The sequence below is a fragment of the Acanthaster planci genome, linkage group LG13, assembly GCF_054643075.1.
Source record: "Acanthaster planci isolate LZ-2023a linkage group LG13, COTS_SCS, whole genome shotgun sequence".
Lineage (NCBI taxonomy): Eukaryota > Metazoa > Echinodermata > Asteroidea > Valvatida > Acanthasteridae > Acanthaster > Acanthaster planci.
This window is the reverse complement of record NC_141789.1, coordinates 13,180,119-13,206,583: the sequence shown is the minus strand read 5'-3', so window position 1 is coordinate 13,206,583 and position 26,465 is coordinate 13,180,119. Positions and strand designations below refer to the sequence as shown.

Below are 26,465 nucleotides of genomic sequence, written 5' to 3'. Positions count from 1 at the left end.
TGTTTGGGGGTTTCATTCAGGATTGCTAAAACTCTCCGTCCTTCAGCTGTGCAGGTTGAAAGTGTCTGTCCTGTGGCTGGCAAGAATTGAAAAGGGGGGGGGAATGGGTCACATAAGGATGTAAAAAAACACAAATCAGACCACCCTCTCAGTTTTATTTACAAAAAGTAGGAATGGGTGACAAAAGCAATAGAATCTACCCATTCTCTTGAGCATTATATACAAGTGAATGACTTTTACAAAGTCACATTCATTGGAGGGTTCCTAAAACACATGTACTGTCCCAAAAAGGTGCCAAAATTGGGTTCAGTCTGTCCCTGGGATTAAACCAAACAAAATCATCCCATGACTGGCAGTATTGCGCACCTGAAGGTTCCCAGTCATTTCTGGCAGAATGGTAAATATTTGTTCTTTGCTGTCGGTGCGTCCTTGCTTTTGCGTTCAGAGTTATTATGGTCACTCGGGGCACCATGTCTATGTGGTACTTGTCACCATGCGGCCTGTTCACAGACTTGGCAACTACATCTTCTATGAGCTGCAGAGTCTAGCAAATAAGGGTTGTTTTATTTTGAAGAGTACGGTACAGTTGGCCTTCTTGTCACACGTGTACAGTGTACATGTACGCGTGCCCGTCCAAAATCATACAATGCCCATCCAAAAGGCAGGTGGACAGGTCGCTAGACAAGACACATGTACAATAAAACTCTCTGTCTTAGTACCGGTGCCGTGCAGGTACGGCAGATGCATGAATAGGAGAATGGACGTTTTGCTGTCCATCATAATTTACTTAATTTCCACAGTAGGTTTATACCTGGCAGTGTGGTACATGTACATGTATGTGTGTGAACACACGGTCAACAGCCTCACATGCTCATGTTTTTCCTTCATGTCACCGGTACCACAGCACATTTTCGTATTGATTTTTGTCCCTATGGTACCTTATCACCGGTGTCCAGTTGAGTTCAGGGCATTGGCATGTAAACGTACACTGATAAATGTTTACCGTGTTGCCTCCAAATGTCTCCTCTCTCCAGTTTTGAATTATAATCCTTGTGGATGCAGTGCAGGTATGTACATGTACCGGTATTTCACTGGTTTTTCTTCACCTGTGCTGTTCAGAATGGCAGCTCTAGCATACACAAGTCCCAAATGGGGAAAAACAATCAAATAGTAGAGCCTTCTTTAATGTCCTACTGGATTTACATGTATATGTATGGGCTGTCAAATTTGTCCTTTTAATAGCATTTGGGCTTTGCCTTAAAATGCATGGTACATGTACATGTACCTTTTCCCTATTAACGTTAGAATGGGCCCAGGTAGTTTCATTAATTGATATGAAGTTCATGCGTGTGTACATGTACTGTACATGTCCACATCCTGTACGTACATGTTATAAGGAAAGTGTTGATCTGTCATTTGGGTAATTCCAGAAATTAGGGATCCAAAAGTGTGACATTTTGGTGTCCCTGCTACACTGTACATCTGACCTTTGTTATTTGACATGGAAATATCACCAGAATTGGTTTCAAACTGTTACTATTTGTTAGGCAGCCTAATTTGCATTAATTCATCACTCCTGGAAATTAGGTGTTCCGAACTTACAAAATCATAGGTCAGATGTGACAGGGACACGAAAATAAATGGACCCCTAATTTCTGGAATTACCCATTTGGCATTTTGATGCATGTATTATTTTGATACGTGTATTGCAACTGCATAATATTATCCCGTACTGGTAGGCGAGGACTTTTGGACTTATTCTGGTGCTTTAGTGCAGAGGGCAGTCATACTTTGCCCACCTCCAGTAGCCTTTTCAGTATGGCATAAAGGGTTTCTACTCCTCAGTTCATTTCAGCGTACATGTACAGGTAGTGTTCTGGGCATCACTTTCGAAATCCAATAGTTATGGTTGAATGCAGGTTTTTCTTATTTCAAGTCTCTGGTGCATGCACTGTACCGCGGTACATGCAGATCGGTTGATCAAACTATGTACATGTAACGTAGAAAGTTCCACCAAATCAATTTTGCTTGCTTGTCCTCGGGGTTTCACGGAAGATTTTCAAAACTTGCCTCTTCTCCAGTGGCAGAGTTTGATAAAAAACAGTGCATGTCCTTTGGCTGGCAAGAATTGAAAACAGTTTGGGGGGGGGAGAAATGGGACTCGTATGGGATGTCATGAAATCGACAGCCCAATGAATTTCATTGACAGACAGCAGGAGCGCATGATAAAAGTAAACTACATGTACATGTAAGTGTAAATCCTCTCTCTCTTTGGACACAACTGGCTGGATTTTGTGATGAAAAGATTTGATTATCCGAATTGTATTCATGGAAGGGTTAGTTAACCATCCCCCCCCCAAAAGCACCAAACGAGTTTGGTAGGAGCGGTTCAAAAAGTGTCTGTCCTTCAGGTGGCAAGAATTGAAAGAGAAGGGAGGGGTGGGAAGAGGATGCATGTAAGATGTCCCCCCAAAAAGGACGATCCAATCAATTTCATTTACAGGTTGCAGGAAAGCGTAATGAAACTGACTGAGCTGTGTCTCTGTCAAGCATTCTGTACTTGTAAGTGAGTGGATTTGATTGTCCAAATCGCATTTATTGGAGGGTTACCAAACATCTCATCTCCTCTCCTCCATCCCCCCCCCAACAAAAATGCCCATCCGATAGACGGGCGGATGGGCCATTAGATAAAATGCGGCTCTCGTTTATTGGCCATATCTCTGAATCACCAAAAAAACAAGTAATATGAAATACAAAGAATATCAAGCTGATAAGAGAAGAATTACAAAGCTTATTTTAGATCACATGTGTTACAGTGTAGTTCCCTTTTCCGATTGATATGTTTCAAGTGGGTAGCATTTTGCCACCATGCCGGTAGTTGTTTGTGGGGAGACACTTGTATAAGGAAGTGAAGAATTGATGTCATGGGCCACAGGGCTGTGTTCAGAATGCTGTGTACTGCAGTACTAATGCAAGTTTAATTTGGAGGTAGCCAATTTCTTCCGTGGAGGTCATTTGGCTGTTGGATTTGAAAGGAGACTCAATTTGCCGTCGAGGTTTCTCCTTGATTCATTTTACACTGAGATGCCAGTGCAAGTTGTTGCCGGATTGCACCGCATCCAGCATGCCCACTAATCCCCCCCCCTCCTCTCATCCTTCCCCCCTCCCTCGTGACTTTCCACGGAATTAATGAATTTGCCACCTGGTGCCTAAATGAGTCAAGCCAATTACCGGAGACAAAATGGGCGATTACCTCCGTCACGGTTTCTCAAGAACCCCCCCTGCAGAAGCTCGCTGATTGCTGGCAATCTCTTTACTCTAACCGACATCACTCCCCCCCCACTGACGATTCTGTCTGTCAGAGTGAGTCATTCTCAATTGCTTTGCCACAGTGAGGCGTATTGTCAAAATGTGCATACACCGTTCTGTGTGCCGGTATTCCAGCGCCGGGGAACCCACTGAAGCACAGTGTCTGTTTTCTTATTCAGGTGATTGCCGTTCTGTGACCACATCTTCCAGTTGGCTGGTTTTCAAGTGGAGCACCTAAGGGCATCAGTTAACACCACCAGTGCGCTCAAAGTACGTAACGGGCTCCGCTTTGGTGTTGCAGCAGACCGGGCCATTGATGCAAAACAGTGATTGGTCGTTACTTTGGCAGTGTTGAAGTCGAGTCCATCGCGAGTCCCTTCACAAGAGCAACCCCAAGTAAGGTTTTTGATCAGGAGGGATGCTTTTGTCACATTTTTATTTGAATAACTTTTGACTTAGCTTAAGACTGATTGGCTCGTGATGGATTTGAAGAGACTGGTGACGCTTGGAAAGACTTGTGAGGGACTCGGCTGCGCCACTGCATTTTGGTCCTTCGACATTTTTCCAAAGTTTAAATGTCCTTTAATTTTCTTGAATAAAAGATGACACGATTCCCAGGGACTGTCTTTATCCGTGTGCAAAATTACTGGAAGACATTTATGCGTCGGACAGGCCTAGGGGAAAGTTGACTGTACGTTGTTCATCATTTGTTTTACTGTCAAATTTTGGTTTTTCAAAAAAAGGTTGTTTATCTTCTCTGCTCCCTTCTGTTCTCTGGAGTTGAAATTGCCTTTTCTTAGTACTGTTTTCTGCCAAAATAAACACAAAAATGAAATTCTTATTGTCATTCTTGCATTTCAGAAAGTTTCAACAAGTTTCAAGACATTGTTGGATCTGAGGCATACCCCCCGTTTTTAGTTTCAATTTCCCCCCCCCCCCGAGAATCGGTCCTTCCGGCTCGAGCAAGAATCCAAGATGGCAGTGCACTGGGGAGGGGTGATCGCTATTATTGTCTTCTACCTGCTCATCCTGGGCGTGGGACTCTGGGCGGCCCGCAAGAGCAAGGGAAAAAATGACTCGGAGGATGTGATGCTGGCCGGCAGGAACATCGGCCTCTTTGTGGGCATCTTTACCATGACAGGTAGGACGTTGAATTCTTCCATGTGGATGCCATGCTCAGAACAAGAAATATCGTGCACGTTCATTAGCACGTATGTACATGTAGCTCAGGGGAAGGGTGCGGAGTTTCAGGTTGAAACATTTAGACAACACTGATCAAGTAAGATCAAAATTTGGATGGGGAAAATGGGTCGTGAATTTTATTTTTCAACGTGCAGGCGAAATCCTGGCAATAGCCGGCTTTGCTTACGTGCTCATCATATAGCGTGGGCATTCCTTGGTTTTTGTGTAGATAAAATGGAGAAAGATTTTTGCATTGCCTCCCCGAGATACAGGACACCACGCGCAGTCGTTCCACTTACACCCATAGGGGCAATTCTCCGATTTTTGTGGTCACATGTACCAACCGATTTGTGTATGAGCAGTTGCCTACCGGTAGTTTCACTGTTGGGTTAACCTGCAGTGAGTAGTAAATTTGTACGTGTAGGTAGAGTGCCTTGCTCATGGACACAGCACAAGGCCAGGAATAGGACTAGAACCCCGACCCCCCCTCCCTGCATCCATTAATTTATCGGGAATTCAACCAAGATGCCATGCTTTCCCCTCCAGTACTCGGCATATATGATTACAGGCCAGTAAAATACGTGTAAGGTGCCATGTACTATGATGATAAAGGGCCCCACTATAAACAAAAAAGTGGGCAAAAATATTCAAAAATTTTTTCAGTTGTTCAAGAGACGAATTAGATTCTTTTTTCCTCATCTCTCACTCTCCTTTTGGTTTTCGACCGGTTAATTGATGACTTTTGGAAATAATGTACCAGTATTTCAGTCCAAAAAGGAGCACCCTCAAAAATGTCATTTTAAAATGTGAAGCCTACACTTTCACCGCAAAACTTTTTTAGGGGGCCCTGTTTTGTCCAAACTTCTCAAATCCGAGCAAGGTCCTTCCAGTGGCTTCCCCACCCCCCCTTCTTTTTTGTTTTATAAACTGTCCATCCTAGAAACCCTACTGTGTACAGGCCATAGCATGCTGCAATACTCGGGGCCTTTTTACATGTACATGTACACTATGAACATCTAACAAAGAAGCACCGTGCAATAACGATGGATGCCAACCGTTGGTGCACCGTGTTTCTTTTGTTAGATGTTCCTCGTGTTTATGCTGGCCTGCAACCACCGTACAGGTTTAGTGTGGACTGGTACTTACTCAAATAGCTTGTTTGCGTGAATTCATAGACAGCATTGTATATTGTACATATGTAGCATTGTGTTGCAACCATTCAGATTTCAAGAAATCCACTGTGTAGTCAATTGGCATACAAACTACATGTACATGAGGGAATGAAGTAAAGTTCTTTGTTTCTATTTTAACAATGCCAGTATTGTTAGGTCTTCATTGTGTGGTTTGTACTCTGTGTGTGCCCAGCTACCTATAGTGTGGTGATTTATGTTTGTGCATGTACAGTACATGCAGCTCCCGGTTCACTTTTTTCAGGTTTAGTGACAATTGCTCTGTTTACGGAAAACTTGCCCCCTGGGTAGGTGTGGAAAAGAACAATACTAAACCGGTATGGAAGGTACATGTAGGCCCTGATGCATGTAACTTCAGCCACAGGCAAGCTACTCTACATGTACATGTACAAATGTATAGTACAGAGGCCAGAAGGGATTTCCCTTCTGGCCTCTGTACTGTACATTTGTTTGTCATAAATGCTTTATCACAAAGACGTGCAGTGGCCAAAGTCAAAGTTTCTTGAAAGATGACCAGCTCTGGAATTACATGTAGTTTTCAAACTGACAAATTGGAAGTCTCGATTTTAACATTGTATAACGTACGTGTACATGTCCATGAACATACATATGTATGAGTGATCTCAGAATGCTTTTTGCCTGTGTCATATGTGAACGTTCCCCTCATTGTTCCAAGCATGACTGTACATTCATGAGAAGAATCAAGATGTTTGTACATGCGTTTCAAGGATTTAGTAATAACCGCTTTTTTACAATCTGTCCGTATGCTTATTTGAAAACACATTTGTATTTATCACAATTAAATATTATTACAATTGATGTCAGGTTAAAAAAAAAAGGACAAGGTGGGGGGGGGAGTGTTGGTCACATTTACTTGTATCGTAAAACCAGATACTGTTATTGCTGTTAATGGAGCCAGAAGTTTGCCACTTGAGCGTAAATCTTTCATCAGAATGCGCACAAACTGAGGAGAAAAAAAAAGAAAGAAAGAACAAACTCTTGGGGAGTGTTGGTCACAGTTACTTACATCGCAAAACCAGATATTGTTATTGCTGTTAATGGAGTTCCAAGTTTGCCACTTGAGTGTAAATTTTCACCAGAATGCACACAAACTTAGAGCATCTTTCCTAGAGTAAGGTAACTGAGAGTGGGTGTACAGCAGCAGTGGTATTCAAGTCTTCATTTTTCATTTGAATGGGCACAAGCCTCTAGTGTCCCTCCTTGGGGTAAAGTGGCCTGCAAGTGGGTGCACAGCAGCTGTGGCACTCAAGTGTTCATATTTCGTTTGAATGTGCATAATCCTCTATTGTCGTCCCTAAAGGAAGGGACCTGAGAGTGGGAGCACAGCAGCAGTTGTGCTCAAATGACCATTTTTCATTTGAATGTGCACAAACCTGTTGTGTCCTCCCCATAAGAGGAGACCTGAGAGTGGGTAGACAACAGCAGTTGCTCTCAAGTGTCCTTCAACCTCTCTTTCGCTTTTGTAGGTTACAGACATACATGTACATGTAGACTTCACATTTATAAAGTTACACACATGTAGGTCCCCAGCGGAATTCCAATAGAACAATTTTTGTTTTTCACCTTTGCGAAAAAGAATCTACCGTATGCTGTACTTAAGTCACGTAAATCTAGCTCTAAGTCTAAGAATAGAGAAGCATTGCAATTGCTGTCACCTTGTGTTTGTGCAAAATGTTGATCAATCAGGCAGCCTGGCAGCCAACGCAATCTCCCAAATGTGCCCGACCAAGGCTCCCTTCACTGACAAGGGATCGTGTCGGTTCGCCAAACAAGATCGTAAATTCAACATTGGCATTATGAGCAGTGATGGCTTGTAATATAACAACACATCCCAAGCCGCTGCTCCCGAACGCATGCTACGGGAGCAAACACGTATCGCAATCCATTAGCCGTATTACATCTCGTCCTGAGTGCTTGGCAAGCCGACAGTTTTTTTTTTCTGTCGGTGTCATTTGCAGACCACCTCTTGAAAGTTATTTCCGCACAGTTGTCTCTGTTGTATACCGGTTTGTACATACCGGACCCTCCCCAAATTATTGATAGCAATTTCTATAAAAAGTCACTGGGGATGGAAAATGGTTTTGAGTTTCAGACAGCAACCTGTCCCAGCTCAAAACCTGTCATAGCACACTTTATGGCATTAACAGCAACAGTTATTCGGTTGATTTCAAATCCCAGTTTTATTCCACAGTACGTAATGCTAGCTTTCCCCCCTGCTAAATCAAAATGTATTATCTTTCAAACTGTTTGGTAAGGTAAACAAAATACACTATTGGTTCCTCCTGCCAGGGAGTTTTCCATTGCTTGACGCAGACGTCTGTGTTCTCTTAAAGTCCTGGAACGGATTCTGCCCAACGAAATCATTTTCAAATTTGTCGCACTAATTAGGAAACTGTTTTCATCTGTCCAGCACAACGTACGTTTGGACAATTTTGACCTTTGTGGAAGATACATATATAAACTGTAAATCAGAGTTCGGTGTATTTTTTGGTTATTCCTTAGTATCCTTACAAAGTTGAGGAGGTCGTGAAAGTGAGAGAAACAAGCTCTGAGGTCTGCTGAAAATTATTTCAACTGAAACACCCATGTTTGAAAGCCTGACTGTTTATGGCAGAGGAACCTAGTTGTAAAAAATTTCCCGAGCCTTGTGTTTGCCATTGAAATGGAGCAATTACTCATGTTCAACCCCTTCCCCCTGTTGTTTGAGTATGACGTATTTTGACAGCGTAATCTCAATCTGAAATCCGTTGAAGGAGAGTTACTGAGAAATTTTTGACAGCAGGGTTGGTGTTCATTACAGACGTGTATTACGCTTGACATTTTATCCCGTGGGCGATCTGACGCGTGCTCATCACGATCTGTCGTTCCCCGTATAAGTTGCCAAACCGATTGGCCAGCCCTGAGCCCTTCCAACAAATGGTTTGTGGCGATTGATTAATCCTGCTGAGTGAGTTGCTTCACTCATGGCTCTCCTTGTGGCTTCCTCCGAACCCCCCTCATCCACTTTCCTTTCCGCCCAACTTGACGTCGGTGCCAGTACGGATGGTTTCGTAGAAGACACCACTGCCGTCACCATTGCCTACGTTTTGTCCCTTCCTTCAAGTCCTTTCGTCTCCTCATCAACTGTTGCCAGCCTCTAATTTTCCCTTTCCGGCCGCTGACCGTCAAGCTGCTGACTCGCCGCACCGCAGACTTGACCACCTGTCGTGACGAGGCCGGACCTAAAAGGGAAAGTCACGCTAAACCGCCAGCTAATGCAGGCCGACATCTATTGATCGACAAGGCAGATCGCACAGGATTGGCTTTCGCTGCACGCCGCAGTGCACCTGGTGAAAATGGACAGAGGTCTTTGTTGGTTAACAGTTCTTGGTTCAACACTGCATGCCTACTGTTGCACAGAATGAACATTTTACTCACACACATGTATCTTTAAATTTTCAGACAGCTAGAGTGGTGCAGCTGCATCTGCATTTTCATATCTACATGTGTACATGTACATGTGCTTTGTTAACTTTCCTTCATGTACATCTACCTCGATTTGTCGTGGGTTCCTTTGAACAGCCACCTAAAGTGCATGTCTCAAGATGTTACCTGAAAGTCGGGGACTCGCTTAACTTTCCCCCACCCCTTTCAAATAAAAAGGAATTTCACAGTTGCGACGTCTCCTCTCCGATGAGTTGCAACCTGAGCTAAGAGCTTGTATCGACTTTCAAATTCCCTGAGGTTTGTTTCATGACGAAGACCTGACTTTAAACATTTCTGTAAAGCTTGTCAGGGAGAGAAAAAAGACAAAAACGATCAGGGAGGAAGTGTCATAAACGTACATGTACATGTATGTATCATGCACTGTGTCATTCAGATGCATGTTAATCAGGAGTACCGATTGCAAAAATGCTACTCCTATCCGCGTGTCTCGTAGAAAATGTATGCGAGACTTTTTTTCTCTCTCTTTTCCTGTGGCCCGTGGCGTTCCATGCATGGTAATACTTAAGTGGCCTGCATGACTAACCACGTTTGACGAAGAGCAAATTTGGTTGGATCAATATTAATTAAATGGATGGGATACCGGAAAAGCAAGTGCAACGGAAATCACCTCCCACTTACGGGCTGGCTGCAAAATAAACACCGTCGCCCTCCTTTTCTTCAGATATTTTCCTCAATGGGGGAACAAAAAATGCAAAAGACAACAGAAGGAGAAAATGTGAATGGACTCTAAATGCATCTGGTTCATTTAAAACCTTCCGTTGTTGAATCGTAAGGCTAAGATTTACGTAACAAATACTGTTTGTGAAAACAGTTGCATCAGGGATCGGGCCCCTTCATGTAGTTGTCTGGTGTTGATCATTTGCTTGTGTACATGCACCGGTATGCGAGCATATATGCAGTGGAACAGAACCGGTACAGCGCAGGCAAAGCCAGAATCACGTAAAAAAATTTCAAGCAGTGTGATCAAATTGAGACCTGGACATTCCTAAGATTACAAAAGGTAAGACGAAATTTTCTTTTAGGCAAAAATGTCAGTTTTCAAGAATTCTGGCCAGCATACATATATGTAACAATGTACTTAATATATATCTTTACCTGCCTCAACTTTTTCTTTTTTTAGTTAAAAGCAGTGGCATTGCGAGGATTTACTAGAGGCGGGCACAAGGGGGCACCAGCATCTTATGGGGGGCACCAGCTTTCAGTGGTGTGGTTTTTGGGGGGCAAACTTTTGTTGGCCTTGTTTTATATCCATTCATCTGTTTTTTTCCGGGGGGGGGGGGTAGGGGGCACCAGTTGGGGCACCGGGAATGTGTGTGGAAAGGGGGGCACGTTCACCCCCTCCCCCATGGCTGTGCCACTGGTTAAAAGGCTACAAGACCTATTTGTGTTGCATTCATAAACGGATCCTCCGATTTTTCCTGTATTTCATATGATTTTCCTCCATTGAGCTTTATTCCACCCCGATCCCATCAGAAGTCCTCGATTTGTACATCTGAGGTAAACATCCTCTATTTCTGTCAAACGTTTAGCCTCCAGTCTCGAAAACTGGCCCTAAATATACGAGCATAGTTGATCAACTTGACACTCCTTGAGGCTTCCGCATGTAAAAAACCTATCCTCTCTAGGTTTTAGCACTAACATTATGAGGCTGTAAACAACTGTATTTGACGTCATCAATCTCTCCTCTCTTCTCCCCTCCCCCCCCGAACCTGCAAATCTTCCTTGAAATTTGTCCATCGCCAATAGCGTGGAAGAAATTCTTTCCAGCAAATTAGGCTCTGGCACCTTCCAGCTAATGTCCCTGCGCTCATCTCCGGTGCGGATTTGCAGTCCTTGTGCGTAGCGTTGTTGGGCCGTCATCTTATTTTGCCCAGCGCAGTCTGCCGCGCCGGATGAAGTTTCCGCGTTCCGGCAAAACGTCCCAAATTTTCACATCATCTCAATCTGTCATTAGCACTGCGAGGATTCAAGTGCAACTTCAGTGCCCCAATGTGCGCTCAACGATGGCACTGAGTTGAACAGCACAGCATTTTTAAAGTCATTGTATTTCATGTGTCAAACCTTTTTTTGGGGGGGGGACTTCCGAAATTATTGATCCTTTTGTTTTTCAATATCTACTCCTTTTTGGAATTTGTAGCAGTGAAACAAATATTGTCACGTAACAGAGCAGCTACATGTACCTGCGTGGGGAAAAGCAGTGTCCAAACAAGCGGGACAAATTTCAACCGATATATTTATCAGCGGTGTAAGTGTTCACTCCCTCTTATTTTTTCCGGGGGCGGGGGGAGGGATAGAGCAGTGACGTGCACCTCTGTAATGCCATTTCGTTAATGGAGTCAATTGCTGGCAGAATAAACCCATTCTGCGCTTCGCCACAGAGACACATTGATTAGGGCTTGAGCCATTTGGCTGAGCGACATTGTAGGAGTCAGGGAGAGGCGGATGGGCTAGAACTCAAAATCAATTCTGTATCTATTTATAGAGTCCCCTCCTCCATTGCACGCCAATCTTCTCTTTTTTTATGACCCTGCATGTGATAGGACTGAGACACGACTTAGAGGTTGGGCCTCTTCTGTTTTATGAATTGTGTCTACCGCACAAGCCGTTGACATTAATCAAGGTGTCATTCTGTCGCGTTTTATCACTTTGCTTGCCCATCTTTGTTTGCCATCTGATCCTGTTTGTGTGCATGTTTTATTGTGTAGCACATAGTGTGCAAGCACCACTCTGCCTCTTGCGAGTTTTACGGATTACGCTGTTTGCTCACCCAGCGGATGGAAGGAAGCACTCACCAAACTGGAAGGCTTTTGTTTTTACCTCTGCTTACATGTGGATACATGCAGGTTTCTCTATGCCTTTTTGTCTAAGCATACTGATACTAAACATAGGTTTGTACCGGTACGCGTCAGAAGGTCCGGTGGCTTGCTGAAAGACAATCCCTGGGGTTCTGGTTTTGTCATTTCCAACTGTAAATTTACCTGATGATCAATAGATGTGGATTGACCCTGAAAATATAAATTTTATAGAATTACTGACCACCACTAGTTGAATCCACAGATACCATTCCACTGGCAAATGCCGCTGTACCTACGTAAATTTTGGTCTCGGCTAGAATAGCTGAGAGTTTCTCGAATGGACTTTATGCAAGGAGAAGGGGAAATGCCCCGCCAGAAACTGGTCGCTGAACCAAAGGGGTCAAGAGAATTTCATTTTGTCTGCCTATCGGACAACTTCTACATTTGCCCCCCCCATAAAGAATATGAGAGGACCACTGAAGAAAACTTTTTTTTTTTCGATGTCGCTGTAGAATTCTGTAGACTGTTTTGGTAGGCTCAAAAATTGTTGCCCAAACCCTCTGCTTGGAGTCTCATAAATAAGAACAACAGGTCACCATAAAACAAAATGCTTGCTCATGGTTAGCAGCGTCAGGGGAACAAAAGTGCCCGAGAGCATTCATGGGCTTTGTTGGGTGAAATTATTACTTTTTTATATAAAACGTGTCATTTTCTTTATGGGTACATTAGGTTCACTGCGTCATGCAAGGGTATGATCATTTATCTTCGCTGCCGTTCTGTGAAGGAGGTTGTCAGCGGTTGTGTTTTCATGTTTATCGCATTTGCCTTGGCAGCGATTTTAATGGCCGGCCCTAAAAGCTTTTATGACACCAGGGTGTGATTGCACAGGCTTTTCTGAATCTCACACGTTTGCCGAGTTGTCAGTGGAAAACTTGTCCCCCGCCCACAGGGTTAAAGAACTTTTGTCATCCCAGATATTGCAACTCACAGTGACAAAGAAAGATGGAAAATATGGCTCATATTAACTGTGCCTAACCCCAGAAAACATTTCAAAGGAGGAGAATGTAGGGGCAAGGTAGAAACCCACATAAATTATTGCCGCATGTACATGTAGGTACACATTTGCCGCCATGCATATCTTTTATAACTGCTGAACAGACATTTTTAACTTTGTTTACTTTGGAAAGCTCTTTTTCCAGATTTTCCATTGTACACATGTTTATACCTGTTTTTAAGAATGAAACATGCACTGGTATCACACATGCACATGTACATTGTGTGTACGTGTACACGCATGTACATGTACGTTGCAAAGATGTCATCTCCATAACAACTGCAGCTACTCCATTTAGCGAATCAATAAGTGAGAACCTTTCAATGCAGGCTTAATTAAGGAAAGAGGCATCACCTTATTGCGTTGACGCAGTCCGTAGGGCTTGAAACAGTCATACTCCAGTTGATCACGTGTACATGTAAATGATCTGGTGCAGCTGCATTTTGTACCTGTTGGTGAATGTTACAGGAAAAACTGCAGGTACAGTATTAGCCGGGGGGGTGTCTGGGTGCCTTTCGGATCAGACACCCTGTAGGCCATTTTGGACTTCAACATGTTATTGCGCAAATTGAAGTGCAAATCTTGAGCAACATGGACGATTGGACACCCTTCGCAAGTAGTTATGCTGGGTAATGCCCCATACATTATATTCAGGGAGAAACGTGTGCAAAATTAAAGTGGCGGTTTTTAATAGCCTGCACACGAAAGGGGTTATTTCCAGAATGTCATGAGTGTCGTTTAGAATTTTTTAGAATTCTGCCCTTTCCTGATTTCAGAAAGTCAATTTCGACAGGCTTTTTTGTGTAGGGGGCCGATTCCATGAGAAAGTTGGAATTTAGTCATGCTGTTACTGACCATTCTTAAAACAAAAAAAGTTCTCAAAAAAAACAGTGGAAATACAGTGTAGTTATTAATACAATAATCTTTTTTGTCTGTACAATTCTCTTTGTTTGTGAAGTGTCATTAATAATGAAGTTGGTAACCTTGTGACCAAATTTCTACTTTTGTACAAAAATGCCGTCTAGTTTTGAAACAAAACTCACACCCCGTATTTTTGTTCTTATTCCGTAATATTTCATAGGCACGGAAGTGTTGCTTGTTTTTCACATGCATATATTGCGTCTCGGAAATAAACTCCTCACATGTACATGTACATGTATCTAGTTTTCCAAGGTAATCATGATAGCGGCACGGTAACAACATGGGCAATCCCATATGATCGCCATACATGTACATGTAGGTTCAAACGCAGGTTGCAACCTGTGTAGCAAGTCAAATCTGCAAGTCAGTTCTGCTTAATCATTCCTTTGTGTAAAGTCATGCACTTCTTGGTTTTCTTTCTCAGTCGCTTGACGGGCAGGGTCTGCTGAGCAACCAAATAACATAGAAGCAATTTCCTTCCCCACCCTGCCATATTTATTTGGTTGTTGGGTATCAATTACTATTATATGATTCATCACTGGTGTTCAGTCTTTCACCCTAATCTTGACAATCAGCCACTGACAGCATGACAGCATGACTCAATTTCTCTCCAATTTCAAACATTCCAACCCCCCCCCCACCGTAATTGTCTCACTGATGCCAACGGAATGAAGCAGACATCTCTCAGATTAAGGGGCCCCCCTGTTTCCATGGCGATAGTAGCTCTAACCTCCGGCTGTGCACCAGCAAATCACCACATTGAAGTCGGCGAGGACGCGGAGAGATTTATATTTCTGTCGTTCTCTTTTTCATTTTTTTTTTTTTTTGAATCCGATTCCCAGGATGCAGGCAGCCAGCCAGCGAGAGATAACAGTCATTTGATTGCAGAAAATATCCTGTTACGTTTTTGGAAGTCACCAGGGTTTTGAAGTAGCGAGAGAGTCAAACTGGTGAAAGTCAAATGAGCAAGATGACCTTTCATTGTGCATGCGAATATTGTACATGTACGTTAATGTGCGTCTCTGCATGTGCTCTGTCAAGCTGTTCTGCGATTCATCCCTGAAAAGCCTAGGTTTTTGAACCACAAAAAGGATTACAGATGAGTTTGTTATTCCATATGGGCAGGCGTCCTTGTTTTTTTTTATTGTGTTGATTGGTTTCAAAATAAATTGGCCATCAGAAGCCCAATCACAGGAACCAAATTAATGACATCAAGTCCCACTGCTGACAATATCAAGACACTATAATTACAAAGGAAACCTTTTCTTCACATTTTGTTCAAAATCAAATTGTGACCTGATCATTGAAGATATCGGCAATTGTTTCAAAATGAGATCAGTATACATGGGAGTGAATCATTTTAATAATCCATGACCCTTTTTGCTGAAATATCTGAATACACCTGCAAAACACTGAACAGAAATAACCAGGAATATCTGGGTTTATGTGCATACCCGTAGGCTGTCAAAATACCGTATTTTTATGATGCCATTCTTTTTATGTAAACCAGTTTTGTTTGGGCCGTCTGAGCAGTTACAGTACTTTCCAAACTGAACAGACTGTACCTTTCCTACAGTCAACCGGTTTAAGGCAGATTGAAGGGAATATCTCTTGTCAATGAAATACTACAGAATTGTTGATGTGATGACAGATTTTCAGACTAAAGCAGAATTGATTGTGTACATGGGTACCGCTAATTCCAGCAATTAGGGGTCCATTTTTTTTTGGTGTCCTTGTCCCATCTGACGTATGATTTTGTAAGTTCAGAACACATTTTCTAATTTCTGTGAGTGATGAATTAATGCAAATTACCTGCCAAACAAACAGTAATAGTTTGCAATCAGTTTGTAACAGGGACATGAAAATGTCACACTTTTGGACCCCTAGTTTCTGGAATTACCCATATTTACCGGTATGTATACAGTGCGTGTACAATTTTCATGAAATTTGATCAACATGTAATTAATTCAATTTAGTGGCACGGGACTTTCAGACCTTTAGGCAATATTATTTGCAAGCAAGGAGTTACCGAAGATTTTATCTTCAAATTAACATCAGAGCAGTTGTTCTGTTTAGGAACATTTGACCCTCGTTACTTTGCTGTCAGTTTGATCTTTAATTACGGGTGTTGATTGAATTTGATTGCTGGGCTCAAAGGCGCTCATTAGGGAGCAGTTACATGTAGGGCAGCGCACTTTACACAAGCAGCCATTGTAGAGTTGGATGCTAGAGTTGTATCTAAGTGATTAGATCCAGGTGAAACTGCACCAGACCTACTTTTTTTAAGCTCTCCACTGTGCGTGTGCCTGCTTCCTTCACTTGAAGCTGTCAGAAACCAAACATGTGGGTCTGCAAGTCAATCAGGACCTTTTTCCTCAGTGACTCGATCTCGAGCAACATTTCACTTTTCCAGAATGCCTAGATTGGATCTGCGCTCTACTGAGGTTACCAGTGGGCAAACCCCTAGAAATATCCTGGAGCCTAAGAATGGATAATGGGGCAAGTGTCCCAGTTTGCCATCACTTCCAGACTCCCTTTACATAAGTGGCCGTGCAGCATTTAGCCAAGACTGGACAAATTCCAATCATCTTGTGATTTTTATGCAATAAGCTCTGAGTCTGCACTGAGAAAGTATGACATCTTTAACATAAGGAGTCTCAGAACGATGACAATTTAGCAGCTGATCACTTCCATCTTTCCCCATTGTGAAAAGTGCCCACACATATACATGTACATACAGGGTACACCTCCAAGCAACCATGGCTGTTTTGCTCCAAGCAGTGGCATGTTATGGTGCATGGTTCCTCAAAAAAACTATGGTCTCTCCACAGGTGATTTATTGAGCCAATCCTGAAATTCAAGCTGTCTTCATTTCTATGATTTCTGTTGAGTCTGTTGTCCTCGGGGATGATTTTTTTCTTCCTGTCAGTTTGTCATGCCGGTATGCTCAAAATAGTCTACACATTAAAGCGTATATGGACATGCACATGCACCATCGTCACTATTAAATGTTCCCAGAGCAGCATTTACGTGTCCTTTGGGTTGAAGGATTTTCAAGGTATTGTCCCGCAATACCAATTTGCCAGCTTTTTTTTTTTTTTTTTTTTCTTCTTTTTTTTTTCTTCTTTTTTAATTGCCCAATGATAAATTACCCCCTAAGTGGACTTACGGCAATTGAATTAAATCTCCTTGAACAAAATGAGGAGAATCTTATTATCCATCTCCGCAGCACGCAGGCCCCTACTACACAAGTTGCCAAGGCAGTTGAAGTACATGGGGGGGGCCCTGAATTTGCTCGCAAGGCGGTTTATTTGCTGCATCAGTGGGTTCTTTGTGTTGATTGGAGAGGGAGCAGACAGCAGTGTCATTTGTCGGAATGCAGATGACCTCACTCCAGAAACAAAATGAAAGGGCTTTGCTCGAGGTTGCAAAATGCAAGTTACCGACTATTTCGAAATGGCTTCTCCCCGACAAAAAGTACATCTTGAAATAGTTTTGAAATACATGTACCGTATTCCGTTGGAGACCATCATTGATTGTAAACTTTTAGAGGAAATGTGCAGTTTTGGGTCAGGCATTTTTGGAAAAAAAATTTTGGTCAACGTGATTATTTCTAGCAAACTTCCAACTGCTGGAAATTTGAAATTTATTCATCGTGGTTTGGCTTAAAGAAATATTTATACTGAAAACAAATTGAGCCAGGAAATTAGTCTCTGCTAATTACCGGCATATCTTGCAAAAATCCATGTGAAAAATTCATGCAGTGACTGAAATAAATAACTCTTCAAGAAAATTCTTCGACACTATTTATGAGAAAAAATTCCAAGTTCTCAGAGCCACGAGAAACTGTCCAAAGTATACTGTATTAAGCTTCTTTCATTCCATTATCCATATTAGTTGAGCAAATCTCAGAGAATATAATAAGTTATTTTTTCTAAACTGTTAAGCTTACATGTATATCTTGTTATATCATGCCAGGTGTAAAGATGTTTGTCACCTTTCCTTCATGTACTTGAAACTGAGATATCCTCATTAATATTCATCAGGTTTGCCAGTGTGTGTTTCCACATTGTACATGTATCATACCAAATCAGCATAGCCCCCCCTGGTTTATATTTCAAACCTCCCCCCCCGTCTATTTACCAGTCGTCTGTCCTTTTCTTTCAGCTTCAATTGGCGACTTGTAATTTTTCCTTTTATCACCCCCAGGGCGCAAGGTTTACTTGGCACAGTTGATGCTTAGTAGACTGTCAAGAATTACCAGGAAGGGGGGGAGAGTTTCTGGTATCAGAGTGGGTTCCTGCTGTTTTGATTACTCCTGGGTGTTTTGTTAGTTTTGGCTTGGTGTTGGTGAGTGTTTGCACACAGAGAAAATTCCAAGTTCATGTAGCTCATCCTGCATGTACAAACATATCCCTTACAGGGGGGGGGTAGACTTGATTCAAGCCTGATGTTTGTCATCTCTGGCAGGTGCCCATGGAATTAAATGTACACTGTAAGTCACTGTTTCGTGTACTTGGGTATATAACTATGTTAATTAAATCTACTTACCGTTAAGTCTCTTTTTTTTCTGTCGTTGGTTGAATTTCACTATTACACAGGATTAGAGGGTACCATACATCATGCATCTTTAACCGGAGCCATTTTATCCGTGATGAAATTCCAGTTTGAATTCCAATTTTTTTTTCAGACATCTGTTAAAGAACGTAGATTTAGAAAGCATCATATACCCTAAGCATTACCCACACTTCTTCAGCAATCACCCTAAGCAACATGAGACACCAGGTACATGTTGGGTTCTTACATGTGAACATTTGCACAAAGGCTCTGCACTTTCCCAAAAGCCTTGCACCCGTGAAGAATCCGTGGCCAGAAAAGCTTGTAATGAATAACAATAGAAATAGTAAATTTGTACGTGTCGCTTGCGAGCATGCACTCAAGCAGGAACTTTAGAGAATAAGAGAATGCATATTTTAGGGTGCAAACTCGTGAAAATTTCATGAAGTATCTACATGTATGAAGGGATTACACTTTGCTACTTCAATATGCATGCATGCAAAACCCCGATTTACCAGTATAAATCCCCTTATTAAAAAAAAATCAAGCAAATTTTAAGTATTGACAATCTGATTGATGTGAACTTCAGATTACTTGTAGATTTTGTTAAATTTTTTAAGCACTATTAATTTGTTATTTGTAAAGGCTGTTTAGGGGTATTTTGGCAGTTGTTTCTGTTTTATTGCATGGCTAGCTGTGGTCCCAGTGGGTGAAAATCCAGCGTGTCACCTTTTCATGTATCTGCACATGGATTTATACAAGTCATAGATATCATTTTTTTTTTTTTTTTTGAGTTGGGATGATAAACACCCATATTTCCAGGCAACAGCCTATGGAGATTAATGCCAAGGCAAACAAAGCCTCTTCATTGCTCTAGTCTCAAAACACTCCAGACCGACCTGACTTGATTTGGTTGTTTCTCCTCTTTCTTGTTCCCCCTACAACCCCTCCTCCCCCCACACTTTAGATGTCGCCAACTACTGTTTCGCTCCCTTGAAAATGTCAGCAAATTTGGGGGGACAAATTTGGCATCGGAACAGAAAAATAAATAGCGCTGCGGTTTATGAATGGGTAAGAGTGACCAGAACCAACCGTCCACGTGATGAGGGTGCACTGTTACAGCGTTACATGTATATGTGCCTCCGATGGCTAATTGCCTATTCTCAAAACCCGGACCGTCTTGATGAACCTGACACCCGCACCCAGGTACAGTGGCAGAAATTTCTCGCCATTTGCAACGGGGATCGCGTGCATTAATAGCACCGTCATAAGTGTTGCCCCCCATCAGCATGATCTGGTTGCATAGGAATCGGAATGTAATACATCCTGCTCAAGGACACAAGCGCCAGAATCTCACCCTTAGTTTTGGCTTCACGTGCAGCAAAGATGTAGCGTCTGCTTGCCGGATACTACACTTTACGGTATATACCGGAACATGCATTTTGCATGCCTTTTGGGCATGCACAACAACCAAACGTCTAGCGTTACCCCAAGAAATCTTTTCATGAAACAGCGGTGGAGCAGCAAGGGGAATATATTTAGACAGATGGGTGGTTGGAGTGGTACTCTTGACTATTTGCACCGCTGGCCATTGATAGCCAATAAGAGAAGTGCGTCTCTAGTGTCTACTCTCACACGCCTTGATTTGGCCATCACAATGTGCGTCATTGTTTCCTTTCTCTGTGACGTTAAACTGCATGTTGTTGGTTTTTTTTGTTTTTTCAATTGATTTTTTGAGCAAACTCAAACTTCGCGGGTGCACAATCTTGCAATTGGCTCATGACATTCATAACTACTCATGCCACTGAAGAGACAGTTTGAATAAAAGACTTCTCTTACAACTCCATTTTTCATGATTGCAACAATGCCTATAACTATGATTAAAATCGTACATTTCTTTTAATACCATCAATCACTCACAGTACACAAACAGAAGAGCATATTGAAATTGGAATTAGTTTCAATTGTAAAATGTACTGGTATGTACCTGTGTGTAATGTACATTTTTATATTGTTCTTTTTGAATTCAGTGAACATAGTATCTACAGTACAGTGAAGCTGAACATATTCATGAATTTCTACCCTTCCAAAAACAAATTGAACAATTTTGAAAAGCTCAGGTACTAACATATCACTGAAAGAAAACTTTTAAAAATTTAGTACCCTGTCTTCTACCCCCTCCAACAAACATCGCTCACATGTGCACAGGACGATGAACTTATCTCTTTAACAAGGCGTGTCAGTATCTGGAGCATCGATTATTTACCCTCATAACTTGCGTGCTGTTCTCCACTGAGACCCCAGCTTATAGTAATATATGCCAGTGAGCCACAGAGAGACGGCACAACTGATTGTGTCGGTCTTAAAAGCGACCAGTGTCGCGCGCGGGCCGCGCTGGTGCTATCTCTTCGTAAGCTGATCGTATTGCTGTGGGACGCGTGCATTAGGAGGTGAAGATGTTATGCTAATTCTCGACAGTCACTTTGGCAAATCACACCCGGTTCCCCCGACGCCTGTTTTCCCTTCATGCCTACTTGTACACTTGTTAAAACAAGGTCTCAGCGGATTTGTGGCATTAGAAAGGCTTCGAAGAAGACACATTAATATCCATCCCTCAGAGTCCCTGCTTGTCGACTTCGGGATATGTGTTCATGAGGTGCATCTCCTTACTTATTGACTTGGCAACTTAAGCAACTGGTTTTGTTTATCTTCTGAAGTTTTTTGCATTTGGAACTTGGGTCATGGAAATGAAATCTTTTTGCTGAACATTGAGGGAGACCCTGATAACAAGGGTAACAGTTGCAGACAGTTTTATCTTGCCAGAGTTGGCAAGAAATATGCAGCATTTTGGACATGTAGTCTTTTTTTGGGGGGGAACTTACGAATGTCTCTCTTATTGCTGAGCTTTTTAATTTGGTTGGAGTCCCTACACTTGCCAATAAGAGGGACAATTTAAGCTTGCTGCACATGTTCTCCTATTGTTGAAAGAATCCATTATAGTCATAACAGCAGATGGGTTGTGTGTAGCAACCGTCGCATTCAATTCAAACCATCAATGATGACCAGCACTTTTTCTTTTGTAACGTCTTTGCGTTGTAAATTACAGTGGTCGTTAACCTTGGATTTATGGCCCCTCCATCACACGCAGATTGTAAATGTCTTGTGTTGAACAGAAAAAAGGAGGGGCGGTGTACTTTTCAAACAATCCATCAATGTAAAGCTGCAATGTACCTGTTCATGTGCTAGGACTCTGGGAGTACATGTATATGTACTGTACTCCAATCTGTGTAGATGCCATCAAGTTATTAGTGACCCGCCCAAACAAGTATCAGGGGACCATGTTCCGGTATCTCTTCTCAGTATGGAATCCTTCATGGGTATTGACTTCTTGACCACTTTCTCAGTCTGCCGCAGTTGAAGAGTTCTCTAGGAATATGCAACAAAATGGACACAGTCTGGCAATAATTCTGCCGTCAGCCGATTGCCTCTCCTTTCTAATTCACGGTTGTGGGAGATTGTTTTGGGAAGAAAAAAAAGGGGAACTGAAGTGGGAGGTTTAACGGAATTGAACGTTTTTGCAAAGTGATCGTGACGGTGCAGATCAGCCAGCTGTGCCCAAGAGTGCCATTTTTGTATGTGTATTACTTGTATGTATGCGCATTGTGCCTGTACTGTCAGGAAGTCCTCACTTTGCTTTTCTCAATAAAACTTTTATTAGATCCACAGTTTGACTTTGTCAAGCGCTGTCACAATTGCAATGCCCTTGTAAAAACTTCGTACAGTGTTTAGCGTCTAGCCTTTTCGTTAGGTTAATTGGAACCGTACCGTGCACACCAGGGTGACTGACCTCGAGGTTAAACTTCCATTTGAACCAGTGGAATAGTTCTGATAAACTTTGACAAGTTAATTTGGTCTGAAAGTCATAGTTCGTTTCTCCTTTCCTACATGTATATGTACCGTACTGTACGTGTAGCCCGCTGCTCACATATCCTGTAAGGTACCGGTACAAGTGCACGTCCTTTTGTGCATATTTGGAGGGAGTTTCCAAGTGGCAGATTGAAAACTGAGCAAAAAATCATTACCAAGATGGATGCCACCCCCCCACCAATTTCTCATGTCTTCAGCTACGTGTCTACGTGCATGTCTTTGCCAGCTGCAGATACATGGATGCCTGCCATCAATGGGCATACGTGGCGGCTGTAGCTCTTGAAATCCAGTCCTAGGAACAGCCCGATCAGTGTCAAAATGCTAAGAAAGCTGAAAGAACATAAAGAGATGGAGAATGTTTGGGCCGAGCAAGTAGGAAGCTGATCAGTTCAAGTGAGGAATGGATTTCCCCCTGCCAAAACTGATCTGTGTACATGTTACGGTAGTGAATGTGAAATAATAGCCTTAGCGGCAATTACTAGAATAAACCAACTTTTGGTGGCATCTTTCAAAACTGCAGAACACCTTAACATTAATTATTATGTCACGTGTAGTTGGCGCCATTGCATGAAGTCTTCTAGTAGGATTCGTGCTTCTAGTTTTCCAACAGCATTGGTGGCATACATTTTAAGTTAATTTGAATCATTTTCATACAAATCATGCATACAACATCTATTATTCATAGTGCAGTGGTGTGGATTTCCTGTGGTCTCTGTTTTCTGTGAAAGAAGGATATTGTACACACACAAGGTAACTAAATCCTTTGTGGCGGCCGCATCTAGATGAACCTTAATTGTCTGCATCCAGTCATGTAAGTGGGTGTATCATAAGTCAAAGGTTTTAACTACGGCACTGGTAGTGCAATGCCCTCTTCTGCTCTGGTTGAAAAAGGGAGAGGACTAGTGCAGTTTTGTGAACTCTTAAGCCTCATCACACTGGCCTTATCCAGTACGTGCATTGTTGCCATTGGTAGGGTACCAGGGAAGCACCCTGCACTGCAGAGTTGTAACAAGTACATCGTAGCTGGTACCTCACACCCAACTAAATATAAAAATGGAAGAATAGAGATATCCATCGTACACGTACGTAGTCACTTTTTTTGGAAGGGGGGTGTCAGATTTAATTTTATACAGAACAATCTTCACTAATACCAGACATCTGTCTAAAGTTTTAATGCAATACACAGCTGTGTGGTTGCCCATAAAACGACGATGAGAACTGTGAATTTGCTCCCCAAACATTACCTCTCACGTACTGCTTCACAGAGCTTAGCACAGCTGTACTGCAAATTAAGTTTTGACAGGAATCGCTTGCATGCCAATTAAAGGCTTTACCGGGTACGCCGAGCTTCACATGTATAGCCCCAACAGTCCCAAATTCCTGGTTTTCAATTTGGGGGATAACGGGAACTAATTCCATTGGAACTTTGACAGGCACACCACTAATGTAGTGTACATGTCTTTTAATTTTCAGTGCACGGGCAGTATGTGGCCCACAGAGTGTGGACTGATTATAGGCACATTTTTTAAGTTGAATCGATTTAAAAAAATAGGAATTTAAATAGGCAATCTGTAACATCTGGATGGACTGGTACATGAATGTGCCGTTTCTTGTAATTTAAAAAATTATCAATTAAATTTAATTAAATTCCAAATGTGGAAATGTTCAAATTTGTACAGCTGCTTGATATTTAGCTGTAAAAACTTTAGAAATATTACCACATGCACTTGTAAAACTTGTAACCAGTGAACTGAATGATGCAAAAAGTACCAGAATAAGGATAACTCTAGAAATTAGGGGTCCAAAAGTGTGACCTTTTGTGTCCGTGTTACATCTGACCTCTGTTATTTGACATGGAAATATCACAGGAATTGATTTCGAACTATTACAAGGGATATTTGTTTGGCTGGTAACCTGCATAAATTCATCACCCTTGGAAATTACAAAATGCGTTCTGAACTTACAAGATCATATGTCAGATGTGACAGGGACACAGAGAAAACAAAATGGACCCCTAATTTCTGGAATTACCCTTAATAATAATTTATTGATGAATTTTGACTTGCTCTGCTGGTAGACAGTGTGCCATCTTACAGCAGTTGGAACCTTGTATTTGAGGCGCCACAGAAATGTGGAATTTTACCTGTTTCTTGACCGATTTCTTATACCCTCTGCTCTCCCGTTTGTCCATTTCAGCTACATGGGTGGGAGGAGGTTACATCAATGGAACAGCCGAGTATGTTTTCAGACCAGACTATGGGTTGCTATGGACACAGGCCCCATGGGGATATGCTGCGAGCCTTATTCTAGGTACGTAGGAGGCATGACGTACATTTTACCTGCTACTGTCTGTCTCATACTATAGATGAAAACTAACCCCCCCCCCAGAGTTGACAGGAATATTGCACAGTGGATTTGACGCTATACAGGATGTAATCTTTTGTGTACATTCACATATATTTTCCTAAAAAAAGTTTGGCTTGCCTGGAGAGTTTACACAGCATACCTGTGAGTTCAGCTCGTTGAACCCGGCAGCCTGACCTATATTAAAAAAAAAATATAAACCAAACCCAGCATCGAATCACTTGATATCGTAAGTTCTGGCATGGGGGAACGTGTCCCATGTTGGGGCAAGTGCCCCACCTCACAACGTGACCATATTGCCAGACGCACAGCTGGTCATCTGTGTTTGGTCTTGTTTCACCTGCAGGCGGCCTGCTCTTTGCCAAAGCCATGCGGTCGCAGGGCTACATCACCATGCTGGATCCCTTTCAGCTCAAGTACGGCTCCCGCATGGGCGGACTGCTCTTCATCCCCGCCCTGACGGGAGAGCTCTTTTGGACAGCTGCCATATTGAACGCCCTAGGTAAAAAACTCAATAGCTACAGTTTCTCGCTCGTGACAGGAAGAGGGCAACTCTTACGCCTCAAGAGAGAAACGACTTGGGAAAATCACAGCAAAAGTGTAATTTTCCAACCTTCTTTCCCGTGACAGAAACAGTTGAAAATTACACATTGAAAGGCATATTTCTTGGAAATGACGAAAAAAGACATTGGCTGATAATGTTTTCAGAAATGGAGGCAACATTAAACGTGACCAAATACCACAGAAATGTCTTACGGCCCTATTTTAGGTAATTCTGTTTTAGTGTGCATGAGAAAGAACAAATTGAGTTCTTCGTTTTGATGAGCCACCCGTTGGGGCATTATGATGAAAAGGGACTATATGTTTGTGAAAATTGTTGAGGATTCACAATTTCACATTGATTTACACAGTGCAAGATCCTCTGAAACCCCTTTCACTCAAACGTTGCTCTGGTGACGCATGGTTACCGGTAGGTTGGGTCACGAATGTGAGAAATTGGAAGGACGTGTTTATTATGTATGTAACTTTCTATTTTTGACACCCAAAACATTGGTGCTAAAACGAGCCAGAAATTCTCCAATGAAACCTCCGAATTTTGGGGGGAAACGCCAAGTGAACTTTCAACTAGCAGTTGTCCCAGTTGCATAGTCATTGCCATTTCTCGGCTCTCTCCTTTTTTTCCCCCCATCCTCAGGGGCCACTATTAGCGTGGTGCTCGAACTGCCAATGAGCATATCGGTCATCGTGTCGGCCTGCATCGCTGTCTTCTACACTTTCTTTGGCGGGCTGTACTCGGTGGCCTACACTGATGTGGTCCAGCTCATTTGCATATTCATTGGTCTGGTGAGTGGCCCGTGTGAAGAGTTGCAGGGCATGGTGGGCCAGCGAGCCCGTTGTGCAGCTGGAAATAGCCGTGCACATACATGGGACAAGATAAGGTCATTGTGCGAGGTTGTCCTTTATCATGGAAATTGCATCACGTTATTCTGTGTTCTTTCACAAAAGGGGATTATGTAAATTATCCAAGTTAACCACATTCTAATGTCATACGGGGATATGTCAAATCTTGAAAAGGTCATGTGTTAAAAGAAAGGCAAATTCACTAATTTTTTTGTCTGTTAAAAGTTTGCCATTAAAAAGAGTATAGAGTAAATCTAC

At 42.3% G+C, this 26,465-nt stretch overlaps 1 protein-coding gene across 4 annotated transcripts in view; it reads left to right on the top strand.

Moving 5' to 3' along the window:
• Positions 1-26,465, top strand: part of LOC110983358 (high-affinity choline transporter 1-like) — a 49,168-nt gene that overhangs the window by 10,711 nt on the left and 11,992 nt on the right. For 2 of the 4 annotated variants that reach the window (XM_022242559.2, XM_087144685.1), the window contains exons 2-6: positions 3,489-3,579; positions 4,171-4,450; positions 24,639-24,752; positions 25,153-25,308; positions 26,002-26,150. In XM_022242559.2, the coding sequence (XP_022098251.2) occupies positions 4,285-4,450; positions 24,639-24,752; positions 25,153-25,308; positions 26,002-26,150 (585 nt within the window). In that variant the 5' untranslated portion in view covers positions 3,489-3,579; positions 4,171-4,284. Of the gene's footprint in view, positions 1-3,488; positions 3,706-4,170; positions 4,451-24,638; positions 24,753-25,152; positions 25,309-26,001; positions 26,151-26,465 lie in introns of all 4 variants that reach the window. The other 2 variants (XM_022242557.2, XM_022242558.2) reach the window with 1 other exon arrangement.